The sequence below is a fragment of the Ailuropoda melanoleuca genome, chromosome 1 (genome assembly GCF_002007445.2).
Source record: "Ailuropoda melanoleuca isolate Jingjing chromosome 1, ASM200744v2, whole genome shotgun sequence".
In the NCBI taxonomy this organism is placed as follows: Eukaryota; Metazoa; Chordata; class Mammalia; order Carnivora; family Ursidae; genus Ailuropoda; species Ailuropoda melanoleuca.
The window spans coordinates 91,779,213-91,805,236 of NC_048218.1; the positions used below are offsets into that span (position 1 = coordinate 91,779,213).

General features: G+C 44.3%; 1 protein-coding gene across 1 annotated transcript; it reads right to left on the bottom strand.

The window, feature by feature from the left end:
- Positions 1-834: 834 nt before the first annotated feature.
- On the bottom strand, positions 835-19,765 carry CLDN11 (claudin 11). Its single transcript, XM_002920835.4, has 3 exons — positions 19,324-19,765; positions 14,820-14,984; positions 835-5,265 (listed from the first exon to the last, which is right to left on the bottom strand). Exons 1-3 carry the CDS (start codon positions 19,547-19,549, stop codon positions 5,033-5,035), a joined length of 624 nt encoding a protein of 207 aa, XP_002920881.1. The 5' UTR covers positions 19,550-19,765; the 3' UTR covers positions 835-5,032.
- Between the last annotated feature and the right edge of the window lie 6,259 nt (positions 19,766-26,024).

The following is a 26,024-nucleotide window of genomic DNA, read 5'->3' on the forward strand; positions in this document are numbered from 1 at the left end:
ATAGATTATGGGGGGGCAGCAAATAAAACAAGGAGTAATGATTCAGTTAGCCATGCTCCCAGAGTTTCCCACTCCTAACCAGGGCTTTTGGGATCGGAGAGGTTCCAACACAGGGTCTCCTGGAGATAAATGCTCACGTTTGGACCCCTTTTAGACCAGAGTCAAGGGAAGCAGAATTATAATGCAGAGCAATCTCCCCTCTCACACCTTTTCTTCTATCGTGATCTGGAATTTTTCCACTGACTGTTTATTACAAGTATTTCTTTGTATAATTCCATAGCAACATAACTGAAATGTTAAATATCTCAAATAATTTTTCTAAAACAGCACATTAAATTGATACACTGCAACCTATTATAAGAGCTGGGGGAAGCGAGGCACGCCTTTATCACACACAAAAAAACCTGTTCCTAAAACACGTCTGGAATATGTGACCCAGCAATTTCTTTCTGAGAATCGATCTTAAAGGATCATCATGTGTACGTGTGAGACTTACCTATAAGGATGTTCGTGGCAAAACTGCTTTGAAGAGTTAGAAAGGAACCAAAAGACCCAATATATTCTTGGGAACTCCTTGAGTAAATTATGGTACATCCAAACAATGGAAGATTGTGGAGATATTAAAATTTTTGTTTTAGAAAAACACTTAATGAGGTAAGAAAATGTTCTCTACATATTGTTTTAAGTAGATGACAAACCATATGTATAGTATGCTAGAGGTTTTTGTTTTACAATAAAACAATGACCAAATACGTACAAAAGAAATTGCTCTAATGATGAAATGATGGGTAATTTTTTATTTTCGTATTTCATTTTTCTACAGTGTTCAAACGTTCTTTGATGAGTACATATCACTCCAGCTCTGTCTTCCCCAACAGCATCAGCATCTCCTGAGAGCTCGTTAGAAATGCAGAATCCCAGGCCCCACCCCAGACCTGCTGGCTCCGAATCTGCATTTTAACAAGACTTCTCACACCTGTGATCTGTATGCACATTATAGTTGGAAAAGCAAAGCTCTATGTAACTCAACACAAGAGGAAAAAAAAAAAAAAAACACCTGTTTTTAATCAAGAAAGCCCCAGGCCATGACAACTGGGTGCCCTTTACCATTTGGAGTTAATTCTGATGTAGCACGTAAGCAATTCTTACCTTCCAAAATTCCAAATCCTTGAGAAATGGCTTAACATTTCCACGTTTTTTATTTCAACAATGGGGCATGGAGCAGTGACAAGTCCCTCCATCTCCATTCCCTCCCCCGGCCACAGGGCCACAAAGCCTGAGCTCTGAGACTCTGCGTGAGGGAGAGAAACCTAGATTCCTCAAGAGCTGCTATTCAAGCCATTAAGCAGCATGTGCCAATGTTCCCCCCACAATTCTGGGTCAGTCTCCATTAAGCCGCACATCTGGCTGTCACACACTCTTTTGTGGGCACATCTCAATGGCAGCACTGATGCGGCCTCTCCCCAAGGCCAGCCCGACAGTGGCCTCCCTGTCCTCCCAGCATGTGATGTCATGAGCATGAATGTCCTGCCAAACATTTAAGATGTTGCAATTCACATTGTGTACATTGTATAGAAAAACACTGACGGGCAGATTGGAAATTTAAAAAAAAACACACACGCAGGGCAAGATACAACCAAACCTTGTTCTATTGTTATTCCAAACCACCAATTCAGCACAAATATGTAACTTGTATTCCTTAAGTACACAATCTTCTCTCTTTTGTTGCTGTTGTTGTAACCAGCGTCCCTAGATGCAGACATTCCTTGAAACATTCTTTCCTTATTTGGTTGCTATCAAATTCTTGGAAAGCATGAACAGAACCTGTTCGTTTCAACCCAAAGATCCCCTGCATGTGGTCTCTTCAGAAAAGGCCAAAAAGGGACAAAGCTGGACGTACTCTCAAAGTCATCTCTCCTCCAAGAACCATCAAAGCGGGATGGGGGGTGGTCAGCTGTGTGACCGAAAGGCATGAGAAAGAGGCCTTTCCCTTCACTGTGGCTCAAAGTATAGCATGAGGACCGTCTCATCAGAATCAACGGGTGTGCAATTAAAAGACCGATTCCTGGGTACCAGCCCAGAATGACTGAGGGGTCTCTGGGGGTGAGGAGAATGAATCTGCATTTTACCTGACTTCCTAGCAGTGATTTCTATATGAGAGTACGAGGGCTTCAGATTTAGATAGACTTAAACCCGATCTTACGTCTCTCTAGTGGCCGTCCAAGCCTGATGAATAACCTGTACTCTGCACACCCCGTTGTCCTCTCTGTACACTGAGGACTACAGGCAGGATTAAAAGCATGAAGTCCCTGACGCAAACAGGTCCGGAGAGCTTGAATCCCCTTTTCCCTGTTACTCAGGTACAGCACTTTGGGTCCGCTATCTTACCTGTGATGGGGGAGGGGGTCACGGTCTTCCCCCAGGCGGCAATCACCGTCACTATATTGCCAGGTTCCAATGGAACTCTACTGAGCGCAGACAAAATCATCAAGAGTGAATCCCTCTTGATGACTGCTGGGACTGAACCTGTTGTTCTATAGCTGTGCTGTCCAATCCAACAGCCACCAGCCCACGTGTCCCTGAGCCCTGAAGGTATGACTAGTACAAATGGAGACGTGCTGTAAGTGGAAAATACACACTGGAATCCAAAAGAGGGAATACAAAAAGAAGGACATAAAATATCCCATTAGTAGTTGATTACATATTGAAATGACAATATTCTGGGTATATTGGATTAAATAGAATACATTAAAATTAATTTCACTTGCTCATTGTTAGCTTTTTAACGTCGTTTCTAGAAAATCCTAAATTACGTATGTGGCTATATTTCTACTGGACAGTGAGTGCTGTCCTGGAGGAACAGCTACCCCTCCCTCCCTAGCACTGATAATAAAATCCAATCCTATAGTCATGACCTACAAAATGGGATTTCCTAACTAGGCAGGCAACGATCAGCTAGGAGAGATTTGGGGTGTTTCTTCTCTTGCTGCAGGGAAAAGTGGGCTCATGTAACGCACACCCTCAGGTGAGACAGCAAGCAGCAGCTGAGTGAGTGCATCCATCCACAAGAAGAGGAGAACCACCTGAAACACTGTGACTCAAACCAGCAGTGCTAAGGAGACGGTATGTGGGGCCTCACTTGTCCATACCCCCTGGATGTCTCTGGCTCCATTCAAGCTCACAGTCAGTACACCCTGACAAGTTTTTATGAGAGAAAGTCTTCTAATACAATTACATGACTTGTATCCTCATAAAACCTCATCACAACGAAGCAAACAGTTTGGACAACATGAAGACTGTCTCTTCTGCATAGGTAATTTAGAAATTGTTATAATCTCCTAATGTACACAAATATCTACCAAAATGGCTAGCCCAAATGGATATTTCCAAAGAGGAAATGTTTGCCTATTATATTATCAGCTAACAAAATTAATATTTTTGGAAAAACACTGCCAAAGTAGATCATAATCTGTGTTTTTTAGAGCAGATTCATAACTTGACAGTTTCTGGAACAGAAAACAAACAAGAATCAACTCGATCTTTGTCCAAAATTTCCAAACACCGATGTGCTTATTTAAGGAAACTGCATTTTGATATTATCACCAAAATATCCAATATAGGGGGTTTGTTTTATACTTCCCCTTATACCTACCCAGTTTCTTTCCTGGGTGTTCAAAGCAGATGAAGGCATTTATCTGTGTAATGCTAGGGACTTGGTTTCTGATTGCTGCCCATTTATGTATGACTCAAATTTGCTGTGACGTCAGTCCACTGAGGAAACCTACAGAGCACCAAGGTTTCGCTTTTATGACCACACAGGACCACCGTGGTACAGTGAACAAGACAGAACGTTTTCATTATTCAGGGCAGTGCAGAATGCCTTGTTCCTGGGTCACGACCACGTTCCCTAGAAATTACTAGTAGAGACTGAGATCGGTGACAAGAAATAGATGGCACCCCTGGACACGACAGAATATCGAGGCCACTTTGTACACAGTCTGTTATTTTATTGCACGGGTTTCACTGAAAGAACAAAATGCACCATCAATGTTTGGAGAGTTTGGGGTCTCAGATACTGATACACCGTCAGTGTTTACACCCGTAAAGCCAAATTCAACAGCATGATTTATGTTAAACAACACCACTTCAAGATGGCTAACAAAATGAAAATAGAGAACGGGGAAAAAGCTTTAAAAATGTGTTAACTTGAAGCATCTGCATGTGTAGGATTAAAAACTACAGCATACAACCCTGGAAATCAAAAATATTTTGTGGCATGTCAGTTAGAGTTATATTAACTTGGGCTGTTATTTATCATATCATTAAAGCCTATTTGGTTCATTTCCTTCATACTGATGAATTGAGAATTTCAGGAAAACCATGGTTATAAAAATGATCCGTCTTGAAAAAGTATGTACAGATAAATGTAAAATCACAAACTAAAAAATACCCCCACCCCTTGCCCTCGACATACAAAAGGGAAAGTTTCCCATGGAGGGAAAGTTCCACAATCCCCTCCCTCCCCACCCCCATGTCCCCAGTTCTATTTTTTCTATCGCTTATAACTAAATGACCTTGGAGCCGAAGAGGAGGGAGCGAACAGAGAGGCATCTTTATGAGGCTCCCATTGTCATCTGTAACAGTTTGAAAAGTGTCTTTTATTTCTCTCCCCACACCCAACTCAGCAATGTTTGCAAGATATTTAAAATTTAAAGAGAGAGAAGAAAATATATACATATACATACACATACATGTACATACTGGTGAACAACAAAGGAACGCCCAAGAAAAGAGCTAACAACAGGCAAAACCAGGAGAAAAGTGTGTGGGCATTTTCTGAGCTAAAGATTTCTTTTAAGGCAACAAATGGGGAGAGGAGTATTAAGACTAAAAAAGGCCAGACAGGATGCTTTTCTAGAACTTTGGCTTTGGAGCCTGGCAGCGGAGTGGGCTTCCCCCGCCTGTGGCAAGCACACCCAGGGCCGCGGGCCCAGCATCTGCAGCACCTCGGTGGGCAGCCTTAGCAGCCCTCTTATACGTGGGCACTCTTGGCATGAGTGGGGGAGCTGGAGCCCGAAGAGTAGTAGAAACGGTTTTCACCAAACGACTGGGCGTCTCCAGCACAGCAGATGATGACACAGCCGCCCACGAGGCACAGCACGGCGCCGATCCAGCCCGCGTACAGGGAGTAGCCAAAGCTCACGATGGTGGTCTCGCGGTGGGCGCACACGGGGAACCAGATGGTCGCGACGATGGCACAGAGAGCTGGGGGGACAAGAGAGAGCTGTGACCAGGCATGCCCGTCGCACACCAAGCGCAGCGGGCAGCCTCCCCTTCACTGCACAGACGTGCTCTTCTAGCTTCCAACCAACTCCAAAAAGCTCGATACACACAGCTCTGCTCCCGTGGCAGCCCGCACGTAAAGGTTTGCGTCTATGGAATAAGTCGATACAAAGCGGTGTCAAACTGCTAGGTCCGGTGGCTCAGTCATTAAGCGTCTGCCTTCGGCTCAGGCCATGATCCCAGGGTCCTGGGATCGAGGTCCGCATTGGGCTCCCTGCTCGGCGGGAAGCCTGCTTCTCCCTCTCTCACTCCCCCTGCTGGTGTTCCCTCTCTTGCTGTCTCTCTCTGTGTGTCAAATAAATAAATAAAATCTTTAAAAAAAACAAAAACAAATAATTGCTAGCTCCTTATTTTTTCAACAGGTGGCAGACACCAAAGAACTCCAAAGTAAAAGTCCAGAAGTGAATCACTGAAGCCAAAAACAGGTATTTGTGTTTACTTACATGTCTTCACTTTATACAGCTATACTTATAATTCTATGATTATGCTCACCTAATTGTATTATAATTACCTCTGCCATGTCTACTTCCCATTCCAAGTTCTGAGTTCCTTGAAGGCAGGGGCCATGTCCTACTTAGGTTTGCAAAGTCAGTGTTTAACTCACCAAGAGGCACATAGTATGCACTCAGTGTATACCAGCTGAATGACTAGACGGCCTGATGTTTTTGGAAATGAGAATCAAAATGATGCCCATCTCATTTTTCCAGTCTGCTTTTTCAATTTCGTCAATTCACATTACAAAGACCTTGAAGAAGCTCTGAGAATTCTCTTGCTGTGGTGGATATTGCTAGACTTCAGTCGAGTATCAGCTAAGCGTCTGAGACTGTATTCCGCTGTTCGCAATCACAGTAATGAACAATGCTTGGAGTAAAAGAATTTACCCAGGCAAGGATTTTACGGTGATGATGTCTGTTGTGATGAGTCACGGTGGGAGAATTTCATGGTCTTCCACCAACCAATCTAACTTTCAGACTTGGTTTAGATTTTGAAGAGCAGGACAAGAAATAGCTTCTGTATCATTTAGCTCTTCCCCTCCTCCTAAGCAAAGTAGCAAGACCAGGACAGGCAGGAGCCTACGAAAACTTCAAAAAAATTTTTAGACCTGTACATCAGCATTGTCAAATAGGGTAGTCACAAGCAACAGGGGCTTTTAAATGTTTCTCATGAGGCTAGTGTGATCAAAAAACCGTGTTTTGGATTTTAATTAATTAAAATTTAAATAAGCGTGTGGCTGGGGGCTCATGTGCTGACCAACACAATTCCAGACAAAGTGACTCGGTAACTTCCTATCATTCGATTTCTCACAACTACAAGCAGGAAAGAAATTTTAGTTGAAGCTTTAAATTGGGAGGACACATTCAAGTGGGCAGATCAAGAAAATAATAATAACGAGGTTGCCAATCATTAGCCATAAAGCCTTCAACAAATTCAAGGCAGGGCCCTGCGGTGTTTGCCACCTGGAGCATTCTTGTCACTTTCCACTCAGCAAGCATTTCTGTTTTCTACTCACACTGAGTGATTTTCTGACTTACCTCTATGCCCACAGAGAAGAAATGTAATTTTTCTTTAAACATAAGCACTCAAATCTAACAGCCTCATACCTTAGTTCTAAACTGAAGAAAAGATTTAAGTCTCACCCACTTTGAAAGACCTCGTCAGCCACCTCCCTGCATTTATGTAGCTTATAACAGTCTCTTGCTGACAAGAAACTAAGCCCACCCCACAAGCTGGGTATAAATACACATAAATAGATGTGATTCCTACTATAAAAAAGCATAGATCCCTACTAGAAGTCAGAGGGAAGAAAGCTAATTTGGGGGTTTGGAGTTGTTCAAATTGGCTTCCTAACAGCCTGAATTCACTCCATTAATTGTGAACTATTCACATATTTCAGGAGCTTTTATAGGTTATCTAAGAAGCTAAAATCTATCTATATGTGAAATGGCTTCATTTTTTCTTAAAGAGTAAGAACAATCATGCCAGTTTCTGTCCCAAGATGATATCCTGTCCTTCCGTGAATACGTTGCTCTCAAGAAGACCAATCGAAACTTCCCTTTCCAGCCCAGGGCCTCAAACACCTGAGATACAGGGGAAAAGTCTTTTTCTCTCTTCCTCCAGCCACACATTCCAAATGCAGCCCTCAGCGAGAATGGCTTGGCTACCGTCAGAATCATACCCTCAGCAAGACACAGAGAAAGAGAGAAGAAAAAGAGAGTCTTTTTCTGTGTCAGGACAAGACAGAAACTCTTCCGGAGTGTTTCAGCCAGAGAGAGCTGCTCTAGATTCTTCATATCAATACACAATCCAGCTACACCCTCCCAGACCCCCGAAGTGGGCACTCATTCTGCTTCAGCAAAACAGCAACCTAGCAAGGGCTTCCAAATACCCAAGCTTGATTAGAAGGAAAAGGTGGGGAGGGAATAGCTGAATTCCATAGGAAAAAAAAATATTTGATTTCCCAAACAACTGATTTGGTTCAATTCGACCGATCTTTCCCATAAACAATTAGCCTGGTTTCAAAACAGCTCACAGTTCAAAGTAAGTTTTATATTTTTCAGTTACTTCGTATTTATACATACAACACACACACACACACACACACACAAGCAATCCCCACACTTCATCTAAACCTAACTCAAATGCAGATTTGGTGTTGATTTTATAAAATAAAGATATATATTTATATACATATATATAAACATATACATAATTAAATAAGAAATTGCCTAGTTCTTCCTCTTTTCCTAAGCAAAATAATAAAAGTATCTTCACATGGGGAAAGAATCAGGCTCAATATTCCAAAAATAATCGTCTTGATTTCAATTTTTTAGGGATTTTGTTGGATTTTATTCCACTGTAATTCACTAGAAAAAGGAAACATAAGGAAAATGTCTAAATGCTTAAATAATGAACCTAGAGGACTGGATAACTGGATGAGTGGACGGATGGATGAGGGACAGTCTCATTTCAAGTCTACTTTCCACTTCAAACACATCAAAACCACTTCCCAAATCATAAAACTGTAACATGACTTTAACACGCTTGAAGTTACAAGCTCATGATTTTACCTCATTAAAGATTTCCTTCTTTTATAATCCATGCAAAACAAGGTGAATGTGTGCCAGCAGGGTCACGTTATTTCCTAGTAGATAAATGAACCCTGGTAGAATTCCTGTGGCTCATCAAAGATGAACCACATCAAAACCACTAAAGGATGACAGGCCGCCGCACAACGCGGAAGGGAGGAAGAGGTTCGCTGGGAACCGTGACCTTCAAGTGAACTCAGAATGAAGAATGGTTAGAAACTAAAAAAGAAGAATTTACTCACTTTCAGCCTGGTTTGAAGGGAAAGGGGGATATTTTCATCAATAAAGTTAAAATGCAAGTTAAATCATTACTTAACTGGAAGATGTGAAATATTAATAAAACTGGCGATAATTTTTGGCTTTCTTAATGACATAGAAGGCCTGCTAGATGTATTTCTATTTGCAGGCACACACACACACACACACACACACACACACACACACACAGAGTTTATAATGGTTCTCCCAATTATTTGGAGAAAAATAAAGAAAATGCTTTTCTAAAAAAAGTCACAGTTACCCATAAGGTAAAGAAAATTGAAGAAAGATAAAGAGAATTTTCATTGCTTTTCTTTTCATGTCAACAGAATGTTGTTGTTTTTTTTTTTTTAAGATTCCATTATTTACTTGACAGAGATAGAGACAGCCAGCAAGAGAGGGAACACAAGCAGGGGGAGTGGGAGAGGAAGAAACAGACTCTCAGCGTAGGAGCCTTATGTGGGGCTCGATCCCAGAACGCCAGGATCACGCCCTGAGCTGAAGGCAGACACCTAACGACTGAGCCACCCAGGCACCCCCAGAATGTATTTTTAAAGTAAGTCTCTAACCGAAGAATTTTAACACTCAGATTTTTCAGTCTATTTCTCCTCTTCTACCTTCCTAAGTGCAATAGTTAACTGCATAAGGGGGGCAGGAATCTGTCATTTGGGAGGGAGCAGAAAGTGAAAAATGGGAACATCCTTTGCTAAAAAAAAAAAAAAAAGAGNGCAGGAATCTGTCATTTGGGAGGGAGCAGAAAGTGAAAAATGGGAACATCCTTTGCTAAAAAAAAAAAAAAAGAGAGAAAGAAAGAAAGAAAGAAAGAAAGAGAAAGAAAGAAAGAAAAAAAGAAAGAAAAGAAAAGAAAAGAAAAGAAAAGAAAAGAAAAGAAAAGAAAAGAAAAGAAAAGAAAAAGGAAAGGAGGAGGAGGTGGAGGAGAGCAGGGCAAAAGAAGGCTTCCCTGTGTAGATAAAGATTTTCCGGACTTGGTACTCTCATGAGTAGAACTCCCTGCTCTTCGTGGAGTAAAACTGTTTGCCTCTTTTGATAAGTTTCGAATAATGAAATACAATGTGTTCATTAGTTGATAGAAGACAGCCTTATTAAGTTAACAATGCTCCTGATGTAGCCAGACACAGAAAATAGTTGGAAAGGCAATTTTAGAGCAATGAAAGTACACGCAGCTTTCAATTTCTTTAGGGTTTAGATGACGCATGGTAACATAGTTAAATATATGTGATGAAGTTAAATAAAATTAGTACATGTGTGTTTGACTTTGAAGGTAACAATTGAGAGAGAGCAGGAAAGACAGACAAAGAGGCCCAAAAAGGCAGAAGAGCACCAGACTCTGACATTTCTTCCTTCCTCCAACGAGCACCTCTGTTTTCAGGCTTTGTCGCTTTCAGAACTAAGAACTGACAGTACTTTCAAGAGCATCGTTTCTAGCACAAAACAATATTTCCATTAAAATCACATAAATTACTCTGAATGATACAAGTAATACTGGAAAAAATCTTCCTTGCTATTATATCTGAGATTTGCTTCAAAAAAATTCTGGGGACTGGAAGAAAAGAAGTACATAGATGAAATAGATGGGCTATGAGTTCATCATTATTGAGGACGAGTTTGGGTTAGGCTATTTTTTCTACTTCTGTGTATATATGAAATTTCCCACAATAAAAACTACTTTTTTAAATCTCCCTCCATTTAAACATTTTACAATGCACTGAATGCTGCCTTCTACGATTGATGCTATTATAACATATGATCTAAATAGCAACTAACTTTAGCTTTGAACCAATTAACTCAAGGCAACAAGTAAGGAGATTTCTAATGAGCTACTGGAGTCATATATATTTGTTGTTTCCTTATAATTTGAATCTAGAAAAATTTTAGTTTTTCTTCTTTTTAAATTCATGATTCTCTAAATTTTGACTTAAGAAAACATAGCTGCCAAAGGACATACTCCTCTTACACAATGACTTTTATGAAAATCTAATATTTAAAACAATCATCAAGTCAATGGAATATCTGACTACATTATTTTCCTGGCCCGTTTTCAACATTTTTTCCTTTACTTCTATTTCACAAACATTATCTTTTTTTTTTCCACAACCTTTTTCAAAAGCCAGTCTCCTGGTTATTTGTTAATTTTTTTTTTAATCACAGAACTTAGAGATAGGAGAGACCTCATAAAGCAGTTAATTCCTCCAAGTTTACTGATAAGGTCATTTTAAGTCACACCATACTAAAGATGCCACAACCTTTCCACTACCCATATGAAATTTGATTTACATTATGGGCTTGTTTGTATAAAGCTAATGAGTTTAGAGGAAGACTTTTTCCATCTCTTCTCTTGAGACCCCAGGATTAAGGACATCACTGTTTACTCCACACCCAAGGGTGACCTTCCCTAGGACATCGGATTCTGTGTGCATGACAAGTACACAGTTGCACACACCCTTTATTTTACTGCAATTCCATTATTAACCTCTAAATTCCAAGTTAAAGCAACTTTTTCCCAATACAAATACGATTCCTGGGGCCATATTTTTAAGAAGGAGGAGAAAAAATGAGGGGATCCCACTTCGGAAGGAATATACACTTCCTCTCCTTCCATTCCCTACCCCATCTCCCCAAGAAACACCCAAATCAAGTACTTTCTAAGTTACAGTGAGGTGAGAATGAGACCAGATCGGAGCTAAGTCTGACCGTTTTTAGTTGGGTAGTTTAATGTGGCTTCTTATAACGGGACAGGCAAAAAACTCCAACTATTCGTGAGCTACAGTCTGGTTTTTACAAAGTAAACAATGGAAAAGTCTCCATTAGACCAGGATGCGACCCAGCGTTTCTAGGAACAGCTCACGATCTCTCTTGACCAGTGCCTTGTGTGGAGATTACCCGGAGGAATGAGACAGGATCAAAAGAATACCCAGCCGCCCTCTAGGTTGGCTCTTTCCTCTAACCAACAACAGCAATGATAATAGCAAGCATTTGTTGAGCGCTTACTATGTGCCAGACCCCAGGCTAAATAACTCGCATACCTCCTTTCACTATACTTACCAACCTCAGACATAAGCCTTATCGCCTCATTTCATATAAAGGCTCAGAGACATTAAGTAACTGCCCCAGTTCACACAGCTGGAAAGCGGTAGATCCGAGCTTCAGTACCGTTGGTCTAACTCCCAACGGTAAGATAAAGCAGCTCGGGACATGGGCACCCCCTGCCTGGGTAGCGGCTCTTGACAAGCCACAGATGCCATTCACCTGGCTCCATCCTAGATCTGAAGAGTCGGCTACATCAGGCTTCCATTCCTTCCCCCAAAGCAGGACCGAATCCTCACACTGTTAAACTTCAGACTACCGAGAAGATAAAGCTGTCGTACAACAGACACAATTTTTGGAACAATAAAAATATTCAGGGTCAGGTAGAACTGACTTGACTTAACAGCATTTACAGTTTGCATGTCCAGAGTAGCTGTAGTATTGTTTCCAGTTCCCAGGCCCCAAAACCCCAGTGCTGCCTGGTCCCCTTCAGTCAGCGACCACACATCACTGGTGACCCCTCGGATCCAGCAGGAGCCCAGCACTGGCTTCTCCAGGGAGAGCGTCAGAAGCCAACCCCGAGCAACACAAAGGGAGCCTTCACTCGCTCTAGCTCCTCCCACCCACCGCCAACAGGGGAACCGAGGCCCTGGGCTCCGGAGGAGACCCAGAGGGGACCGGCAGGTGCCACAACTGAGACAATGAGCGTTGCACTGCCAGAGCTAGCTCGTCCCAGTCAAAACAACATCCAGCCCGAAGGCAAGCAGAGACCGCTGAGAAATAAATCGGACAGGAGCTGTCAGAGGCAGCAGGGACACTGGAAATTCAAAGCTCCGAGAGGGCGAGGGGCGGCGTCCTCACTCCAACCTAACAGCTCCAGCCGCTCTGACAGAGGCCGATCCCTCAACGCCCCTCCGTGTTCTCACTCCAGGCAGTAACCGGGACTGAGGAACTCACACGACCACCGGCCCCACTCACGGTCCTCTCTGCGATTCTGTCCACAGATACCCACCAACCCACTCGAAAAAGATCCAGAAAGGCTTTAATTCAGCTAGGAAGTTTCAAACAACTGGCTGCTGTTGTTCTTTTAGTAACCCTTGTTACTCACCTGGATGATTCAGGTGGTTTAGGGTCTTTTAAATACGAATTTGTCTGTATATACTTGCTTTTATATCTTTATTTTCCACAGAGCTTGGTTTTTTTTTTTTTTTAATGTATTCTCTTAGTGGCTATTCTATGAGTCTCATATGAAAGGCCAGAATTTCTAAAACTGAACACCTAACACAACAGATTCACCCGCTGGGTCTGGCATCCTCGGAGACAGAACTTCTGGGGCTTCTGTAAGAATGTGAGGCAGGTGACAATGGCAACTGCCTGGGATGGGAAGGGTTTCCACCTGGATTCTGCACACCCGTTTACCTGTCGAGCTCTGGTCTAACTGTTGGAAAGGGAATGTGAATGTGAAGCTCTGACCCCTGTACCAGACGGCCCTGTGAGGTACAGGACTCCCCCGACACCAATTCTGTGTTCTAGGTGGTACTCCCACACAGATTCTCTGGCCTGGAACCAAAATGGCCATGTCCAGATTCTTCTCCGGAAATGACAGCGGCCCTCTGGTCTTTCACTCCCGTTACCCAGCCGCCCACACCACAAACCCCTCCTCCGAATTCTCCGTGGCTCCCCAAGTCCCTGAAAACCTCCATCCCTTTGCAGTCTTGTGAAATAGCACCCCTACCTCTCATGTCCCCTTACCTCACTGATGTCACTGCATTGACTCACACAGAACCCTGACCCTCCCCTTCCCCTTCAACATAGAGTCTGATACCAGTTTGGAGATGGAAATTCCTTGTCTCAGGAGAACCTGACTCTATGTCTAACCCACAGGCAGACCAGCCGCTGCTCAGCAGTGTATCAGTGCACTTCGCGACAAGAGCTGTTGTTCTTAAAATTCGTGTCTTCTATTAGGATTTAGAATGTGCTGATGGAATTAGCATTCAAGAAAAAAAGTAGAGAGATGAAATCACCGAAGAGAGCAGAGCTAGAAGGATCCTCCCTAGGTTGTTAAATCAAACCCTCCGTATGCAGGTGAAACCAGGAAAACTGAACGAGCACGTGCCATTTCCTTGGCCTAAGCTGTCCCCACCACCCCCCTCAATCCAGGATCTGACTACCTTCTCTTCAACTCTCAACACTCATCACTGGGGTCCTCTGCTCTGGGAAACGCCTCCGGTCTGGCTTAGCTTCCTTCCTATGTGTGCACGCCCTGTGCGCCTTTTTTAGACGAGCACATGCCACACTCTATCGAGATGTCCAAGTACACTCAAAGCAGAGACTGTCTTTCTCCCCCAGGGTCCCCAGTGCCAACCACGGTGCCTGGCACTCGGCAGATGCTCCATGAATCCTTACTGAACAAAAAATTAAGGCAGGCTCAGGTGGGAGAGCATGCGACTCTTGATCTTGGGGTTGTGAGTTTGAACCCCACATTGGGTGTAGCGATTACTTAAAAATAAAATCTTCAAATACTATACAATACAATACAATACAATATACAATATACAATAATTGAATCATCACTAGTGATCTACCACCCTCAACATCTTACTTTTCTCTTGCACTCCTCTTTCTCTACTCTTTCTTCATACATTAAATGAAGTTCTCAATTGTAGCTACACATAAGAATCACCTGGAAGCTTTTAAAAAATATCTTTGCTTGGCCTGATGCCCAGTAATTCCAAATGCTGGGATCTGGGCAGATGTATTCCCAAGAAAGGGATTCCACTGTGAAACCGGAGTGGAGAGCCACTGTGGTACTCTCTCCTGTCCCCTGGTCTCTCTCTTAAGTATACCCAAAAAATCCTTTTTTCCTTTTGCTTTTTAACTTTTGTTCATGGCCAGTGATGCCCGCACGCATTACTTATCCCTCTCCATCAACTACCCGGGAAACATGAAGAGATACACGTTACGGGTTCCCAGGGGGATACGCCTGGCTGCCTTTCCCAAGCCTCTTGAGCCCCATGAAGCAGCAGCAAGATCCGAGATTCATCAGGTTCACTCGAAATTGGGGTGCTATATAGAAAGCTGTCTTACCCAGCAGAATGAGCAGAACGCCAGCCAGCTGGGCCCGCCTGTACTTGGCCACACCAGGCTCTTGGCCCATTCGAATGCAGGGGAGAACCGTCAGCAGCAGGAGAATGGCGGGCAGCCCCAGGACCGAGGCTGCGATCATCAGGGCTCGGCAGGCCTGGACATAGCCTGGACATAAGAGAACAGACGGGGGTGTTAGTTAGACCCAGGGTCCCCTTGGAGCCTGAACCCTGGCTCAAGGGAATTCAGCACCATCTGCCTTCCTCTGGCCCCATTCCAGGACTTAGCACGTGCTAGTGCTGTCGAAGATCACCTCACATGTTCAGCTTTTAAAGTGACTCCATGACAAACAAGGGAGGTTGGAGGCTGGAGAGACTGAGTGGAGATCTCTGGGTTGGACCACCTATCTAAGCTTCCAGGATGAAGGGGCCAAGAGTCCAATTACACCATGACATCACCTTATGACAGAGTCAGATTAAAACTCAAACCCTCCCGGATGCCTTCTGGAGGGGTCTGTGCTGACTGCAGCCTGCTGCTGATACGCTTTGCCTGGGTGACCGTGGGCAAGTCGCTGAATTGCTATGTCTTGACACTGTCCTCACTGATAACGCAAACATGGTCATAGTACCTATTTCTCTCTAAAAGAATTCAACTAAGATTAAATTAGTTAGCTCAGGCAGTGCTTAGAACAGTGCCTGGCACATACTAAGTATTCCAAAAAGATTAACTATTATTAGTGGTGTTATTACTCTGTGTGAGTGCAGTCATTTTATCTCCTGGTGTACGAGGTGATTTTGTCCCTAACCATGTGCTTTTAATTCCCATTGTGTATGGTGCGTTTTCCTAATTGGACTAAACTAAGACTCAGGCTTCCTCTCTTGATATTTCCCCGGAGGCTGCTGTGCTCATGAATCCTGACCCCTACTGATGGTCGGGCGTGCTTCTTGCCTCACGTCGTCTCCTGCGCATGTTTCCACAACAGTCTGGTATGGCTTTAAAGGATCTCTCCAGGGACTCCTGGGTGGCACAGTCAGTTAAGCGTCTGCCTTTGCCTCAGGTCATGATCCCAGAGTCTGGGATTGATTCCACATCAGGTTCCTTGGTCAGCAGGGAGCCTGCTTCTCCATCTGCCTGCCGCTCCCCCTGCTTGTACTCTCTCTCTCTCTCTCTCTCTCTACCTGACAAATAAATAAAATCTTTACAAAAAAGGAAGGAAGAAAGGAAGGATGGAAGGAAGGAGGAGTGAGGGAAGGAAGCAGGCATCTCTCCAGCCCCAAGGATCCCTAGAGGGCAGACACCTGCCTCGGTCTTCATGAAGTTAACACAGTCCCACAGCAGATGATATAAACATACAATTATGAATGAAGAAATAAGCAGAATAATAAGAGTGGAGCAAAACCAAATTAACTTTATGCTGTCAAATCAAAGACCAGGTAACAATTTCATCACGAAAAAGATTACAATATGTGCAATATTTATGTAAAATAAATCTGACAAGATCCTGGCAGAATATCCAGACTTAAATGTGTTGTTTCTCATTAGAACACTCTCCCTCCTCCAAAAATAAAGGAGGCGTTGTATTTATTACTCTCCCTTTTCCGCTCAGAGGGAATTAGAGCTAGTGGCCTGGGGGAGGCAGAGTTAAAGACAAAGCCAAAAATGAGCCCCAGTTTCTGCCTCACACACCAAAACTCTCATACCAAGCCTGGCCAGCCTGCCCTGTGCACCAAGACCCAACCGCAACAAGATCTAGTTGGCAAGATCTAGTTGGCCGAGTTCAGACTCCTCGAGGGTACTCTTCCAGCCATTGCCCATCTCAGCTTCTTCAAAATGAAAGGGAAACAATCAATCAACTGTCTGTTGACTTGAAGACCCCCCCAGAGAAGAGCCTCAGGGTTCTGCGGCAGGACCTCTGACCCAAGTCCTGTGCCCCTGCAGCTTGTAGGGGAGTCAAGGTGCACACAGCAGAGACAGTCAACTAGCAACTGAGGTTCTGAAATTCATGGTGCAGGCTGTCCACAGGCTCAAGGCCAAGACCCGGTCTGAAAAATCAAAAGAGATCTGTTCCTGTGCCCACCCAAGTGCGAGGGAGGGGGACAGCAGGAAGGATTAGGCCCTCCCTAAAATTTACTCCCTGTGTAGGAAGGTCTGTTCTCTGAAAACAAACCGCTTGGCTCTGAATGCTCAGGAAACTTAAGTTCAGGGGAAGGAAAGAAAGAGTGATTTCATGCTTCAGTCAGATTCCTACAAATCCCATGCCCAGCTTTTTTTTTTTTTTTTTTTAAGATTTTATTCATTTATTTGACAGAGAGACACAGCCAGCGAGAGAGGGAACACAAGCAGAGGGAGTGGAAGAAGCAGGCTTCCAGCAGAGCAGGAAGCCCGATGCAGGGCTCAATCCCAGGACTCCGGGATCACGCCCTGAGCCGAAGGCAGAGGCTTAACGACTGAGCCCCCAGACGCCCCATGCCCAGCTCTTAATAAAAAATCACAGCAGCACTTTATGAAGCCCCTACTACAGCGAAGGAGGTTTACATTTCTCATCTCATTTAATCCCCAAACCAACTGTGAAAGAAAGGTGGTTGGTTTGATTTTAATTTTTAAAGGAAGACAACTGGGGTTCACAGGGATGAGTAAATTGTCCTAAATTACCCAGATGCTGAGCCCTGATCCCAGAGTCTGATCCAGGTCTACCAAGGCTGCCATTAGGTGAAAGTGAGTGCAGATCTGGGTTCCCAGGACCTCTGCCAGTCTGAAACTGCAAAATGGAGTAGAAGGGGATGCCTGTCTGGCTCAGTCAATGGAGTGAGTGACAGCTGATCTCGGGGTCGTGAGTTCAAGCCCCACGTTGGGTGTAGAGATTAATTAAATAAAAAACTTTTTTTTAATTTTTAAAAAATGGAGAAGAGGCTAGTGTTTGGCAGGACTAACACGACAGCCGTGTTCCAGGGGCAATGCCTGGTGCAGACGACGAAAAGAGAGTAGGCTGCCATCTCTCTCTGTGAGGAATTTAAAATGTGGTAGAAAAATTTGACTCACAATGAACAAAAAAAGTCGAAATGTGCCCTGATGGTGATAAGAGTCAAATACCAGGGCAGCAGGGAGGAAGGGGGTACTGATTCCAACTACAAGGACTGGGAAATAGGAGGCACTTGTGGGGAGGCCTAAAGGGGGGAGCAGAGTCTCCAGGGAGCTAAAGGCACCCCCAGGAGATGGCACAAAGCCAAAGGCCCCCAGACTGGCCTTGCCGGCCAGTTATTTCCCTGATGAAGGAAACCAGGATAGGCCTTTAAATGCGTACCATCAGGGCACTTGGGTGGCTCAGCTGGTTAAGCATCTGTCTTCAGCTGGGGTCATGATCTCAGGGTCCTGGGATCCAGCCCCTGGACATGCCCTCTGCTCAGTGGGGAGTCTGCTTCTCCCCCTGCCCTTCTTGCCCCTTTACCCCTCCCCCGCTGTACTCTCTCCTTCTCCCTCTCTTTCAAAATAAATAAACAAAATCCTTAAAACTAGATAGATAAATAAACAAATAAAAGGCGCCGTCCTCAAAGGCTAGCGGGACAGAGGCAATCCTGCGTAGGCTAAACCACTGACGGGACAGAATAAAGAGCAAAAACTCCAGGGAAGCCTGCGACCTAGCCAATCACCCAACTGGCTCGAGGTTTTCGTCCGAATTGAAACTGTTGCCCTGAATTTTTCAATGGGGAAGCAAGTGAGGATGGAGGGGCCCCCCCGCCTGGCGTCGGAGGAGGTGGAGCCTAGACAATTCTCTCTCCCCTCTCAGAGACACAGCTGGAGGGGAGCGAGCGACCCGCGGCCGCTCGCCTTCTCGGAAGGTGAGCGCGCCCTCCGGGGGGCGACAACACTTTCCTATCGGACCCAGAGGTGCAGAGGCGGGGAGGGGGCGGACCGACGCCCCCACTGAGGGGGCAAGGGGTGGGGGAAGTTAAGACAGGCCCCGGAGCCTAGTGGAACCGACCTGGCGGAGCTGGGAGGGCCCTGACTTGGCCAGGACTCCTCGCCAGTCCCACGAAGACCGGAGAAACTCAGCCGGCGACTGTTCGGATGGCTGGAACGCTAGCGTTTCTCTCCTCCTCGCTCTGCGGGTGGAATCTAACGCAAAAACGCGGCGCCTGCGCCTGCGGGAGGAGGCCGTGGGGGGGAATGGGGGGTGCGGGAGAAGTACAGTACTTCTGACCAGCGACGGTGGGAGCATGGGGCAGTCATTAACATGGACAGAGTTCCAAGTATGTGGCCACGTCTCAGTTCATTAACTTCTCAGGGTGGCTCGGCCACTGGTCACTACTACCATCCAGACAAGAAAACTGAGGCTGCGAGAGGTTAAGTTCAGGACTGCCTAATCCCTTTACAGCAAGGTGGAACCGAAGGTGTCAAAGATGTGCCCAGAGGTCTTCGAAGTTTCTGCAGACCCCCATCTAATGCGCCCATCCCCAGTGTGCCCCGAGGATCAGAGTTAGGTCCGGCCACTCAGAGGTGGCGTCCTTACCCGGCAAGATGAGGATGTCCACCAGGGGCTTGCAGTGGTACAGCCCCGTGGCCATGACGCAGTCAGCCCACAGCCCCTTGGAGCCCAGTTCGTCCAGCTTGCGGCAGGTGGGGATGGTGTAGCCGCAGGTCACCACCCAGTCATTAGTGGACGTGGTGACGATGATGCCGATCCAACCCACGAAGCTCGTGACGAAGCCCACTACCTGCAGGCACGTGGCCACCATCGTGGCCGCCACCCCGGCGTCCCCGGGCCTCGCCCCGCACTAGCTGTGGACGGCGCCTGCCCCGGTCCTCTTCTGTCCCGCGCTCGCGAGCCGCGGACCGACGACGGCCGGATGTGGCACGCTGGAGGCGGCGGCAGGCCAGGGAAAGGCTGCGAGCCCAGCTCCGACGGCACGACGGGCGCACGGCGGAGACAGCAGCGCGGCTGGGCAGTGCGCCCCCGCCCCCCCTCTTTAAACCCCGTGGACCCGGCGGGCGAGCGCCAATCGGCGACGGCCCGGGTGGGCCGGCCAATCGCGGGGCGGGGCCCGGAGTGGGGGGTGGGGGAGCAGGGTTAGGGAGGGGCCGATGCGGCCTCGGCTCTCTGCCCCGCGTCCCGCGGTCCAGGTTGGAAAGTAAAATAAGTTGCTCCAGGTCCAAGAAATGGAGAGTGTCAGGCGCGAGTTCTGCTTTGCTGCAAATTATTTCTCTTCTTGCTGCCCGTCTCACTTCTCTGTCTCTGGGTCTCCTCTTCGCTCCAACCCTCCTCCTTCTCCGCATTCGTTCTTTCTTCCCAGCTGAGAGCAGGGACCGTGGTCCCCCCAAGGGTGCCCGGTACAGTTCCTCTACCGCCCAGGATAGTAACAACGGATGAGCTGAGAATTGCCCCGAAGAACAGAGGCGAAGCATCCAGCTTTCCATAGTTACTAGTGGAAAGAAAATGATCCTTTCCTGTGGGTGACAGTCGTCAGAAGTGGCCATGGCCATAGTAACAGTTTCAATAACAATAGCAACTCACATTTATCCAGATGTACTGTCATGGACTGTGTGCATGCATTTGTACTTATGTATCACCTCGTTCTCTTAACAGCCCTCTGTGATAGGAACAGTTGTTTACACATAATACGCATGAGAACGAAGAAACAGCATGAGAGGTTAAATTGCCCAACGTCACTCAGCGAGGAAGGGGGAGAGTCCGTGGGCCCATCTCACCACCTTCCATTCTTAACCATAACCTCTCCTGATTATCCCTTTCTGAAAACCCCAAAAGGTTCAAATTCCCCGTTTTGACACATTGAAAGCTAGACTGACAGCTCTGGCTGATAGTAAGGTAATATCCGCACTCCACGGAGCACTCTGTCTAGCCTGGAGTGAGCACTTCGGAGTGTACCTAGCATCGCCATCATCATTAAACCTCCTTCTCGCTGCGCATTCAAATAAGACCCATTATATGCACTTCTTTTATCATACAGTAAAGTCCTCCGTGGGCTATGCTTATATTAAACAGTTTCAATCCCCTTTGATACTTTTGGCTTATCTTATTCCATCCCTCTATCAACAATCATGAAATTTAAAGATGAGGGTTTCAGCAAACACAAAACTCCCTATTCAATATTTTAAATCTACGATATGGATCGTAAATCACAGCTACTAAGCTTTCCCATATTTACACTGGGTGTCAGGGCAAATCACCAAAGAAATCAAGTGCACAAACAGAAAAGTCTCAACGAATAGATGACAGAGTGTCAAGCAGGAGAGCCCCCAACGATCACCCCAGAGAGAGCGCAGGCTGAGCTGCCCCGCTTCAGATCCTGGCTCTCCCACTGACTAGCTGTGACAACCAAGTTGCTTCATCTCTCTGGGCCTCCGTGTTCTTATTTGTAAAATGGGGATGAAAATAGTGCCTACCCCATGGCTTTCTTGATTATTATATGAGTTAATACACATATAGAACTTAAAACAATGTCTGGTACAAAGTACCAGCTCAGTAAACCTGAATAATGCTTCAGAGCTCTTGCTTCTGCACTCTATGTTCTCCCTGCATTCAAACAAGTTTGATTTGTAGAAACACCGGTGTAGGAATATCTGATTTTTGAGGGGCCATTGTGTTTGGGGGCATTTCATCACCTGGATGTTTTCAGATATTTCCTTGTAACATTTTTTAAAAAGAGAGAAAGAGAGCTTTTGTATTAAGTATAAACTATAAAACCCATGCAACATCAATTCATTGAGAAAACAGCTGTGAAATCTGCACTTTTGTGAGTCCATTAGCATTTGGCATTCTAACAATAGTCAACCAATCAGAATTCAACAATGCTCAGGTCACCCACAGGTCACACACACAGAGGTATTTGTAACGGCAGATTTCAGAACTCAGACCCTAAATGGCAAAAGAGTTGTCAGGTTGTTAAGATCTTGGAATGGAACCTTCTGAGTTTATATTCCAACTTTATCACTTGGGTTGTCCCTTAACCTACGTAACTCCCAGGTTCTTCATCTATAAAGTGAGAATTGCAGGTGCCCCACAGGGCTGTTGTGAGGGTCAAGTGAGATGACTTACACAAATCTATTTATGTATAAACATATATATATATTAATATACATATAATGTAAATGGGCATTCATAAATGTTAACTGCTGTTAATATATTCATAGGCAAAATGGATCCGTTGAAAATATGAATTGCTTTTGATAAAGATTAAAGCTAAAATAATTAGGCTATAATTATCATTATCTATTAACAGAAGAGAAAGCCTAAGATGAACGTCTAAACAATCACAACACAGATGTACAAAAGACCACCTGAGGAAGACCAGCAAAGCATAACCTGTATAAATAAATTAGCCCCAAACAAAGAGCGAGCACATCCCTGGGAAAGGAAGTGGGGCAGCATGGAAACACAGGAGATGGTATAGTGGCCCACAGACTCCAAGGCTCTCTGTAGAGTGCGGAAGTCCCTGAAGCTATTTTAGCTGAGGGACTTTTCCTAAAATCATCCACAATTCTTGGCTGTGGTGACTGTACTCCCCAAGTCTTCCTTGTGATTAGAAAACAACTTCCCTCATAGCATAACTTAATAAACTGACATTCCTTGTCTACCACAGATTCAAGTACCCTTTTAGTTGAGACAGTCAGTTTCTCAGAGCCCAGTCACCCCAGATCATTGTCAACAGTGGCTCCCCAGTACTCCCAGACAGGTCTATCCAGTTAATTTCCTCTCGGGAAACTTTGCCTTGCCATCTCTTCACATTTCTACAGTATATAACAGAACTGGTAAGAAAAAGCTGAAATCTGATTCCAGGTCTTCTGACCCTAAGTCCAATATTCTTTCCATTATGAAAGTATAAGAAGGGTTCCTCCTTCCTTAATCTTATTCAAAAAATATGTAAATGAGAGCGTGAGAATGGCAGTCACTGACCTAAACCCCACATGTGCACTGAACAAAGACGGCCTGGTTAACAGTTCTTCTACTATTTCTACCTAAACATAGTCAGTCATAGCCTGTGATCCAGCTAGAGCACTAATATTCATGGCTTTGGCAGGTGGGTTTGCTGACAAGCGGCAAAAGCCCACGGAGAAAGCAAAACTTGGCCCGAAGGAGTGGGCTTGCAGCGACTACTAGTGGTCATCTTTTATCATTGCATGGTTGGTAAAAACATTTTCTGTGTAAAGGGGCCTATGACTTGCAGAGAAATATGATTAACGGCTACTTTTCACATTCCAATCTGTGATCATTAGCCCCAGATGAAGTGTACATTTCTCTGTAAAAAGCTTTCCTCGTAGGGACGCCTGGATGGCTAAGTTGGTAGAGATGCAACTCTTGATCTCAAGGTGGAAAGTTCAAGCCCCATGTTGGATGTAGAAATTACTTAAAAATAAAATCTTGGGGCACCTGGGTGGCACAGCGGTTGGGCGTCTGCCTTCGGCTCAGGGCGTGGTCCTGGCGTTATGGGATTGAGCCCCACATGGGGCTCCTCTGCTATGAGCCTGCTTCTTCCTCTCCCACTCCCCCTGCTTGTGTTCCCTCTCTCACTAGCTGTCTCTATCTCTGTCAAATAAATAAATAAATAAATAAAATCTTTAAAAATAAAATCTTAAAAAAAAAAAAAGTCTTCCTTGCATATTAAGAAACACGCATTTCTTTAGAAAACCAAACGTGAAAACATAGGACATATACAATATCACTTAGGTGAGATTATTCATTTAAAAAATTAAAATATTTTAGTAAGAACCCCTTTTAAAGGATAAATTCCTCTAGTGATAATACAAAATTTCAAATACACACACATTTTTAGAAATATTGTAGTACAAACTCATAGTGTAAACAAAGGTCTCCACACATAGACTTTAAATGGCATGCCCTGTGAGTTTGGGCGTTTTGTCTATTTTGTTGATCACTAAAATCTGAGTGTGCCCCAGTGTCTGGCAGACATAAAGGCACTCTGAAAATATCTGTTGGATGGAGCTGAGTTGAAATGTTCCCCCAAAAAAGAGAGACTGCATTTGCAAGCCTCCAAGTTTCACTAGGATGCTGTCTTAGCCTGTCCGGGATGTCGCAACAGAATACCATAGACTGGGGGTTTACAGCCAACGGAAACGTTTCTCACAGTTCTGGAGGCTAGAAGTACAAGATCAAGGCACCAACCATCCAATTCTGTGTCTGGTGAGAATCCTCCTGTTGGTTCATAGACAGCAGTCTTTTGGCTGTGTCCTTACATGGGTAGAAGGGTCAAGGGAGTTCTCTGAAGTCATTTTTATAAGGGCACTAATCCCATTTATGATGTCTACACTCTCATGACCTAATCACCCCAAAAGATTAGGTTTAACTGGTGATTGCGGGAGGACATAAATATTTAGCCCATAGCAGCTGGGAATCAAGAAATGAGGAGGTGGGGATTAGACCTGTCTGAGAGCAGGCAAGAGGCAGAGTGAAGGCCCTTTGTGGTCTCAGTACCTACTGCTGTCCTTGATAAAGAGAAGCCTTCTCCAACAAGGGTTGTGTGCTGCTCAGGTCTCAGGCAGGAAGATCCCTGATCACCTAGAGATACTGGCTCGGTCAGGGTATCTCCACTGTGAGCAGAGCAGCGCTTTCACAAATTACTTCCATCTAGAATTTCAACTTCAGCTAGTGGGGGGAAACTGCCTTTTCAGGGTCCCATTTCTTGGCCTGCAGGATGCATTTAAAAAACCATTCCTGCTGAAGCCATTTTATGCCAAATTTCCCCTCCTTCCCTCGGAGATACAGCAAAATAATGAAGAGCTGTACCTGGATTGTTAGGTCTGAGTCCTTTCCAGAATGTTTTCTCTCCTCTGCCTTCAAACAGCCATTCATCTGCTTCTCTACCAGAAGCTTCAGAATACATTGGATGATGGGTCTCATTCAACCTATGAGATCATACGTTCTGAAGACTGGTAGAAGTCCTTATTTTAGTTCAAACTGGAGATCACGTTTTCCAAAAATAGAATAGTAGTGAAGTATGTAAGGACTGAAAAGAAAATAAGACGATTAACTCGAAAGCCACACCATTAAATTCTCTTCTAAATTAGAGCAGGTGTTTCCATTTATCCACCTAGGACATCAAAATACAGAACAATTTGCCCAACTGTAAGTCTTGCACTGAAAAATGTGTGGTTTATAAAATGATCAAAACTATCATGTGTCTTCTTTTTATTCATTCAATACATGATATAAAATCATAAATTATGTTATCAACACTATACCTTTCCATAAAGAAGTACTAGAAATCTATGTCTCAATTGTACCAATTGTTTTCTTTTGTTTATTCGTTTGTTACATAAATAAAGCTCTACTTTACGAATTACCCTGAATGAGAACATTCCTGGACACCAAGATCCAAGGGAGACATTAGAGCAGGTGGCTAAGAGCACTGGGTTGGAATCCTAGCTCCATCACTTACTAGTTATTTAACTAGTAGGGCAAGTTATTTAACCTTTCTGTTAAGTTATTCTGTTTCATAACTAATATTCTATTTCTTGCCAGTAAAATAGTATTTAAAATAGTAATTATTTTACAATAACCATGAGAATTCCTATATGTAAAATGCTTGGAGCAATGCCTGACACATATAAGAACTCAATAAATATTAGCTTTTATAAGTAGTTAATCAGTTGGTTTTAAACCTGTTTGAAACCAACATAATCTTCATATTACATAGCAGTGAAATTCAAAACATTTCGTGATCTGGTAGCAGACGAACAAGAATTTGAAAGGAAAGCAAATGGCATCTCTTCTCTAACTAAAGGAGAAGTCTTTTTTACCAGCCGATGATATTTCTAGCACTTCGCTCTTTTTGCCATTAAGATTTAACAAATAAGATAAAATTTCTTTTTAATTCTGTTGGTAATATTTTTGCAGAAATTAGCTTGGCCACTGGAGGGCTCTCACAGCCTCTCATTAAGGCTTATAAAAGTGATTCAGTAAAAATTGCACAAAGGATGAACAGTACAAAATACTACTAAAACATATGATACATCTTTTTACAAAAGTAATTCAGCAATATATAGCCAAAGGATTTAAATATGTATATTCTTTGATCCAGTTTCTAAAAGTCTACCTAAGAAAATCATTATGAAAAGATTCAATTCAGTTTTCTTTTTTTTTTTAAGAATTTATTTATTTATTTGAGAGAGAGAGCGAGCATGAGTGGGCAGGGGGGTTGGGGGTAGAGGGAGAGGGACAGAGAAGCAGACTCCTCA

Excerpts from the sequence above, each read along its gene's own strand:
- CLDN11 (XM_002920835.4), bottom strand. The coding sequence starts at position 19,549 with ATGGTGGCCACGTGCCTGCAGGTAGTGGGCTTCGTCACGAGCTTCGTG. Across the intron at positions 14,985-19,323 it reads GGACATCCTCATCTTGCCGG|GCTATGTCCAGGCCTGCCGA; the intron begins GTAAGGACGCCA and ends TCTTATGTCCAG. Across the intron at positions 5,266-14,819 it reads CGTTCTGCTCATTCTGCTGG|CTCTCTGTGCCATCGTCGCG; the intron begins GTAAGACAGCTT and ends TTGTCCCCCCAG.